This window comes from Haplochromis burtoni, unplaced genomic scaffold (genome assembly GCF_018398535.1).
Source record: "Haplochromis burtoni strain Fernald_Lab_line unplaced genomic scaffold, NCSU_Asbu1 Contig_7, whole genome shotgun sequence".
NCBI classification, from domain to species: Eukaryota; Metazoa; Chordata; class Actinopteri; order Cichliformes; family Cichlidae; genus Haplochromis; species Haplochromis burtoni.
Window position 1 is genome coordinate 66,429 of NW_024582368.1, and position 8,820 is coordinate 75,248.

Consider the following 8,820-nt stretch of genomic DNA (forward strand, 5'->3'; position numbering starts at 1 on the left):
ACCAGAAACGTGAATACAGACACCAACTCAATCACTTCTTGAGGCAATCTTGGTGCTTAAAGGCATCTTGTCTTTGTCTTCATTTATTTGAAGTAAAGCACTGCCCATCTCTTGGGAGAACAGCTGACATGCCGTAATAGTGGCCTAAGTATTAATTAATGGTGCTTAATGGTTTATGAAGAGTCTTTAATTAAGTAGATGATCAGTATGCAAAATCAGAGACATGCACAGTGAGGAAGTCTGATCCATGGGAGTTATTCCTTTTCTTTCTTTATAAAGTTTCACATTTCATTTTAAGTTGTCACCTTTATTCTTAATGCTTTTTGGTAATATAAATGAACCCAGCAATTATGGCCTGAAGTCATTAAGATCAGAGCTCCATTTTCTATCAAAATCTAGAATAGTGATTTGCAATTCCATGAAGTCGAAATGCTTTTGGAGAGTTTCCTGAGAGCTACAATTACACTGTCAACTTCAGTCAGTCTCTGATAAATGTACACACAGTTTTAACTAAGTAAAAAAGATTTATTATTAATTCCTGCAAAGGAAATGATTTCCTACATACAGTGGTGTGAAAAAATGTTTGACCTCTTCTTGATTTTCTAGTTTTTTGGATATTTGTCACACTTACATGTTTCAGATCATCAAACAAATTTTAATATTAGATAAAGATAACCTGAGGAAATGCAAAATGTAGCTTTTAAATGATTTTATTGATTAGGGGAGAAAGGTTATCCAAACCTACTTGGTCCTGTGTGAAAAAGTAATTACATATATAGTTAAATCGGGAATTAAATGTGATTTCATTGATGATTTTAGTGTTTAGTGTCACTAAACACACTCAGGTCTGATTATTGGCAGATGTGCTGAATCAAGGAATCACTTAAATAATACACCACCATTCTTAAGACTTTGGGGCTGCAGTGAACCACAGTGAGAACCATTATACACAAATGGAGAAAATTTGGAACAGGGGTAAAACTTCCTAGGAGTGACCAGCCTACCAAATTACTCCAAGAGTACATGGATGACTCATCCAGGAGGTTGGAAAAGAACCCAGAACAGCATTAAGGAACGGCAGGGTTCACATGTCTCAGTTAAGGTCAGAGTTCATGATTCAACAATAAGAAAGAGACCGGGCAAAAATGGCATCCATAGGAGAGTTCAAGGAGAAAACCACTGGTGACCAAAAAAAGGCTTGTCTCACATTTTCCAAAAAAGTGTGATGATCTGGGGCTGTTTTGCTACCTCAGGACCTGGAAGACTTGCTGTAGTAAATGGAACCATGATTTCTGCTTTCTACCAAAACAACCTGAAGGAGAATGTTCAGCCATCTGTTTCTGACCTTAAGCAGAAGCGCATTTGGGTTTTGCAGCAGGGCAATGATCCAAAACACATCACCAAGTCCACCTCTGAATGGGTTAAGAAAAACAAAATGAAGACTTTGGATTGGCCAAGTCAAAGTCCTGACCTGAATCCGATTGAAATGCCGTGGCGCAACCTTAAAATGTTTTTGATGATCTGAAACATCTACGTGCAATAAACATGCAAAAAACTAGGACATCGGGAAGGGGGCAAACACTTTCTCACACACACTGTATGCCACATATCGGGGTTTTTTTTAATTTTTTTTTTCTATTTTAAATACATAATATGTATGTATCGGGAATTAAAATGATACATACATATCATTTTAATAAATTAAAATGATACATACATATATAATATATATATTATATATTTTTTTAGCTTTGAGTCCAGTGTATGATCCTGGCATTGGGAGACAGATTGTGTGCCAGTTGCTCTGACAAATTTAAAAAACAGAGCAGGTAGGATTGGGATTCTAGTGGTTTGCCTTTGCATTTGCATATATTAGATTATATTCTCTGTTCCTGTGGCTATGCTGTGCTTAAAGTATAGTGTTTGATTTACTTTTTATGGCGGTGGTCTGCCTCCCCTGCAGATTCATGATCTGTGGAGGCAGACTGAATATATGTGTTTTGTTTCTTTTATTCCAGTTCCCTGCTGCTGCTGCTGCTTCTGTCTGTGTGGCCACACTTGATGTACATGTTAAGACCCACACTAACTGATTATTTATTCCGGCTTTTTGCCTCCCCGGACCGAGGTGTTGATTCCTCTCTTCCCTACTGGATACACACACGCACGCATGCACGCACACACACAGACCACTGTCTCCCCACAGCCTCTCCCTTCAGGCAGGGGTTATGCAGTGTCATGCAGGTTAGGTCTCTCTCTCTCTAGGGGTTCGCCTGGAGGCAAACCTGAGAGAAAAGAAGGAGTGGAGTGAGTGAGAAATGAAAAAGAAAGATACTTGGTGTAGATTTGTATTGTGAATAGAGTCAAGGGAATGAAAAGGGGATCTCAGGAATGAGAGTGAGTTCAGGCAGGGTTCTGGAGGGGGTGTTGCATGGGGAGGGAGAGGAGTGGGTGAGGAGAGGAGGGGTAGGGGTGGAGTCGGGGGCTCTGCTATTTGTAGATCCTTGTGATGGATGACTAGTGCGTGTGTGTGTGTGTGTGGGTGTGTGTGTGTGTGTGTGTGAGTGTGTGAGTGTGTGTGTGTGTGTGTGTGTGTGTAAGAGAGAGAGAGACTGGCATTTTTTTCTTTCCTCTCTTTGCCTATTCCCTCTCTCTTCAGGCGAGCAGAGCAGAGCGGGACTGAGTGAGCGGAGGACAGAGACGCAGACGTGTGCAGACCAGAGCACACCAACTCCACAAAGACAAGAGAGAGGAGAAGAGTTTGCAAGGAGAACATAGGAAACAACTGCTTATTTTTCTTTTCTTTTCTTTTTTTTTTTCTCTTTTACATCTGCAAACTGTGGTGGATATCAAACCAGCATCAAAAGAATTCTACAAGAAGAAAAAAGGATTTGTATGGCTTTACAGCAGAGAGGAAAATATTAGCATTTCTCACGTGTAATTTTTTTTTTGTTCATATTCATCAAATATATGAATTTATTCTAGTGGACTTGTAAGGTGTAACAAGACTCTTGGAAGCAGACGTAGAGAGGGGAAGGTGGACACACAGAGAAGTAAGGGCTTGTTAAAGAAGAGCAGGTTGTCGTTCTGGTGAATATGGCCATTAGAGAAAGCTGGTTTGAGGCAGGCATGGGCAGGTTGGCCAGGCAGCCACTCTGGATGTGGGTGGCGATGCTCTCTGCCCTGATAGTGGGCAATGCCAGTGGCTGCCCAGCCCTGTGTACCTGCAGCGGAACCACAGTAGACTGCCATGGACTGGGTCTCAAAACCATGCCAAGGAATATCCCCCGCAACACTGAAAGACTGTGAGTACGATCTCTGCTTTAGTTACTTCTCTGTGTGGGCGCATGAGTGTGTGTTTGTATAAAAGAAGCTTTAATATCTTCATTTCTTACTGGTTCCCTTCTATTTCCTTGATACATTGTAGTAGTGCACGCGACTTTGCTTAGACTGAAACAGAACAATAGCCCTGCCTGTAAAGCTGCGTGTATGTGTGTGCATGTGTGTGTGTGTGTGTGTGTGTGTGTATGTCAGAGAGAGACTGTGTGTCACTCAGGCAGTCAGTCACTAACTGGCATTCCAGTCAGGTATAAATAGGCATGAGGGACTGGCAAGACCAGAGGCAGATGTGTGCCTTTCACATGTGTCCATAATTTACTTATTTGTTTACACTTGCAGCATGTAGCTTCATTTTTTTCCCTCAATTTTGAAGCTAAAATACATTTAAATCCCCTTTTCTCTTCACTTTTTTCATATAAATGTAGAGTTTAAAAAGTAAAGTCTGACTTGAACTTTAAGAACAAGGTTTGACATCCAGTCTGCGCCACACTGTGTCGCTTTGCCTCTTTTCTTACCTCTATTGCAGTTTTTACTTTTTCTGCCTCTCCCCGTTCTCCCGTCTCCCCTTCTCCAGCTCCTCAACGCGCACTCCGCAAATTGTTAAATCATGGAGAAAATTAAGCAAATCAGCTACTTAGGCGAGTCTTGCACTAGTATCACGTAGCTGTCTTGTCAAACGGTGGGAGGATGGGAGACGGCGGGAGAGATGAGGCGGATGCTGGCTCGCAGAGTGGAGTTTCTCTGTCTTTTCTGACATTCTTCTGAAATATTCATCGGCAAATCAGAAGTGAGGAGTGCAAGGGGAAATAGATTGTTCTATTTCAGCTTTTAGAATATCAGTGCTGAATAAAACATGCTGTGGGAACAGAGGAGAGAAAGCCTGTGTCAGAGGCAGCGTTGGCATAGTGGGAGCCGGCTGCATATTTTATGGTTTTCATATTTAATTTCTAAGAACACCTTTTTTTCCCCTGCTTCACGCTCTGCATGTTACCAGGTTGCATTTGTACATACGCTGGTTTAACAGTGAAGCGGAGAGGAAACATGGTTATTTTGTGGTTTCCTTTTACATGAATGGCCATTCACACTGGAACGAGCCCCTGCCCCTCTGCTCAAGAGTATTTTTGTGTTAAAAGTTGTTTGTTCATTCATAGGTCATGTACAGCAGCACATTTTATCGCCGTAGCATCTCACTCAGGACGTTGCATTTTAAACACAACGTACTTAAAGGTCATGTGTAACTTATTCCTGCGTTGTTGCCTCCCCCCCCGGTTACGTGTGTGCATGTATAAGCTGTGTGTCTAGGTCATGTTGAGCGGTTCTTCTTAACAATAGAGACAATCCTCTGAGGGTTGTTGTAAAGGGTGATTCATCAAGGTGATTACACAAATCAACACCAGCCCCACATGATGGTCCCATGTGCATAGCGAGATTTATGTGTATGTATTGGGAAAATGTGTGTTTATCTGAATGAACTTGTGCAGCCACTGCTGGGGTCAAGAATGAGTAATGGCTTTGTGAAGTTTATGTAACTGTCCCAGAGGTTTGTTGCCCTCGTCTGTACCAAACGATGCTAACGGACACTTTCTTTTCATCAATTTGAATCATAAAGATTTTAATTGTGTGATGCTCCAGTATATATAACTGCTGAACTTTAATACAAGGGAACGCAGTATTAGTGTTAGGAGGCTAACTGAAAAGGCTAACGTCATACAAAAATCTGCACTTTACCTTGTAAGGCTGGTTTTGTGCTGCATTTGTGTGAATGGGTGTACTTGCTCTCATGTATACAATACTTTAGTGTGTGTTTGTATGTATGTGTTAGAGGAGGAGGGGGTTGCTTTTGGGAGAAAGTGTTTGTGCGTGTGTATGTAGGCTGTTGAGACAGACAGCAGAATCCCATTTGCACTTGTCACTGTGGGTTTGGATCAGGTCTGACCCCTGCGCTCCTCAGACCGAAGCCTGTAATGAGACTGTGAGCTCCACGTGTTAAAATCACACCCTGGCGTGTATGGGCCGCTGGCCGCTCCCTCCCCCCTCTGCTTTCTCTCTGCATCCATCCTCTCTCGCTGTCTATTTCTTTGCCTCTCCTCCCCTTCTCTCTTGGCCTTTTATCAGGCAACACTGAGAGAAAATCTCCATCTGTAATGCTGATTAAATTGGCTCGCGCACAGTAAAGGATCTTAGTTAAGCTTTTTGTTTGACAGGTATGAAATTAAACTCTTCTCTCTCCTTGTTTTGTCTTCTTAACAGCCCCGCTCTTTAGTTCGAGTGCGTGTCCCATCTGTGAATGAGTTGATTTGAAAAAGGGGAGGAGTTGTGTGTGTTTTTGCGAGTGTGTGTGTGTGTGTGTAACTGCAAAACGTCTGTGCACTGATTATGTATTTTCTGTGCCAGAAGATACCTTGTACTGAGATGCGGGGGCATGTTGGAGCCCCTCCAGAGTAGAGGAGTTGGAGGCTGCACACCATATGCGTGTGTTTGTGTGTCTGTTGTGCAAGCCTGGATAAATCTGATGTTCGCTTTAGTTTGTGCATAAACCACAGCATGTGCTTCCATGTGTGTATGTTGCACACAAGCAGAGAATAAGCGATAGCCAGATGAAAACACATGAGGATTAGTAGTGGTTAAAGATGAGCAGCCCGGTCGCTTTGATAACCACATCTATGCATTTTGGGGTTGGAGGTGGTAGGCGTGTGTGCCTGTGCCAGGGAATGCCTGTAGTGTTTCTGGCATCACCACATAGCTGGTACAACTGACAGCTCACTGGCCACCTGATCCATAATTTACCCTGACAAGACTGAACACAGCCTGCCTACTACCTGCCAACACTGGCTGTGTGACTAAAGTGGAGAGCGCAAGATGGAAAAAGACAAAGAAATGGGGGTGAAGGGTGGAGCTGGGGGGTTGGATTGAAAGCACGATAAGAAGCCAAGGCTGGCACAGTAACTAAAGTGGTAATCACTAATGAAAGGATTACTACACCAGAGCAGTTAAGAGAGATGTAATGCAACCACAAAGCTAATGAATGAATAAACTAGATTATGTTATTTACTATACAGGGCAGAATAGGTCTAGCCCTGAGGCAGACTGAATTTCATTCAGGTCTTTTTTACAGTCTAATATATCCATCCTCATAGCTGGTAATCCCATGAGGAGTGATAATGCCTGGAATGAAGATCATTCAGAGAATGTTTATGCACAGCAGAGCATTGTGAAATTACAGGCCTGGGACTCTGTCATTTCAATTTACTGCCTGTGTAACACAGCTGTGGTCTTTCCTCTCGTACTGAACACTGAGGTGGATGTCCTCTCTCTCTCTCTCTCTCTGTCTTGCTCTCTTCATAGCTGCCTTTTGAGCGAGGATTTTGTGAGCTGTAATGTAAATGAGGTTTTGCAAGCTATAGTTCCACTGTGCTCTTTCAGTTTTTGTTCTAATAAACAATAAGTCACCTTTTTACATTTTGCATACATGTGTAGAAAGTGTGAGTACGATGACTGACTCGCAAGCCTCAAAGCCACCAGCTGTGTTACTATACACACCGCAGGCCCACCGGCCCACTCTTCTAATGAGTACAGCTACTCTGTGGAAGTGTTTAATTGAGCCCGCGAGAGCTCGGAAATGACCCTATCGATATAACTTGAGTGCACGTGTCTATCAGGAAAACACACCAAAACCAAGGCATGCATTTTTTCACGAGCCTAACATATACAGTGTACATTACTGATTGCTCTGCATGGCTGTCTACAACGGCTGGTTTCTCAGAAGACCTTGAAAATCAAATTTGGAAAATCCACCTAGATCACCTTTCATCTCTCAGAAGACCATCTTTCCTTTTAACCCTACTGACTAGCCAGTAAGAAGCAGGAAAGTGGAGGGGCGGGTGATGTCTGTTCGTGTGCAAAACGCGCATCAGTGAACACTCTGCTGATATTGTGGATATGCCTTCATAATCCACATTTCACGCTGCTCGAGATACTTCTGTTTGAGAGAAGTCTGTGAGCAAATTATGGGCAGCGTTCCACATGAGCTTGACATCTGCACTGGTCTGCACGCTAATTAGATCAATATGGCACAGGACCGCAACATTAGAGCTTGGATATTTATCAAGTTGTTCATTTTATAATTCTCAATAAATAATGCATCTATTAAAAATAAATAAAAAAATGAATCCACACCTTTAGAACTCATATTTTAAGATTAAATATGACACTAAGTTATTTAGAGCTTCAACTCACAGCTGTTTCTTTCTCATTTTATTTATTATTCCATTTTATTGTCTATCAAATATCAGAGAACTGAAGAAAAATCCTCACATTTGCACAGCTGCAAGCCGTCAGCTTTTGGTAACTGTCTGAAACGAGTAAACGATCAAAATGATGATAGATTTTCTTTTGAAAATATTTAAAATGGCCCTGTTTTTGCAGTGGGGGTTATCCGTTTGTTGATAGGCTAACCTCTGCAAAGAGCTGGAGGAATGCTGATATCAGTGTGCTCTGCGGGGGTGAGAGTCATACGTATGGCAAGTCTTTATTCTTCGAGGCCATCAGATTTAAACACATATGCTGCGTCCATCAAATTACCAGTCAGTGCACATCTGTGAGCCAAACATCTTGTCAGTCTTCTGTTTGGAACAAATGAAACCTAATAGATGTGGCTGTGCAGCTGTTTCATCCATAGTTTCTAGTCAAAGTACACATTCGTGTAGCTCAAAAGCCTTCATACGGCATGCAAAGCCACAATAGAACCTCAGAATCTGTCACTGAACAAACTACGGTTACAGTACAAACCATGAAAGACCCTTCAGTCTCTGCTTCTACTACAGCCCCGTGTGTGTTCCTTTTCCAGCCTGTGGCCGTAACACACATTGGAACAGATGTTTAATTGATTCAATTCAGCATGAGAAAGTGCCGTAAGTTATCTATGTTTGATCAGAAGCTGTCTGTATGCTACTTTACCCCCTGGTCTTTTCCCAGGCTCCTTAATTCCATCTCCAAGTCTTTCTCTTCATCTGTAAAATTTTTGCGTAGAGCAGCAACTGCTCTGAACGCGTGCCCCCCCCCAAAAAAAAAAAAAAAATCATAGTATCTTCTTGCCAGGAGTGTTGTTGTTGTCTGAAGGCCCAGAAAAGAGAAGCAAAAGTCCAATGTTTGGGTTTGGGTCCTTGACTTTTACCTGTAGCAAGACAGGATGCAGGAGACCATACTGTGGTCAAGGCTATGAGAAGGAGCTGTGTGTGTGTTTCTGTGTGTGTATGACGGCAATGCATGTGTGAGATACGCTTGATGTTTAACTTTCCTATCAGTAATCTTGCTCCTGGGGCCTGACTGAGCAGAATGAAAACTGTAAATAGCCCTTGAGGAGCCCAGGAGCCAGGAAAACACACTCAGACGGTCTTTACGCACTGACTGCACACACGGGCAGACTTACACGATTACTGACACACACACACACACACACACACACACACACACACACACACACAC

General features: G+C 42.5%; 1 protein-coding gene across 4 annotated transcripts in view; it reads left to right on the forward strand.

Annotated features, from left to right (window-relative positions):
• The first annotated feature begins 2,560 nt into the window (after positions 1–2,560).
• LOC102313593 (slit homolog 1 protein) overlaps positions 2,561–8,820 on the forward strand; it is an 83,819-nt gene continuing 77,559 nt past the window's right edge. For all 4 annotated transcript variants that reach the window (XM_005913881.2, XM_005913883.2, XM_005913882.2 and 1 more), the window contains exon 1: positions 2,561–3,302. In XM_005913881.2, coding sequence (XP_005913943.1) covers positions 3,094–3,302 — 209 coding nt within the window. In that variant the 5' untranslated portion in view covers positions 2,561–3,093. The remainder of the gene's footprint in view (positions 3,303–8,820) is intronic.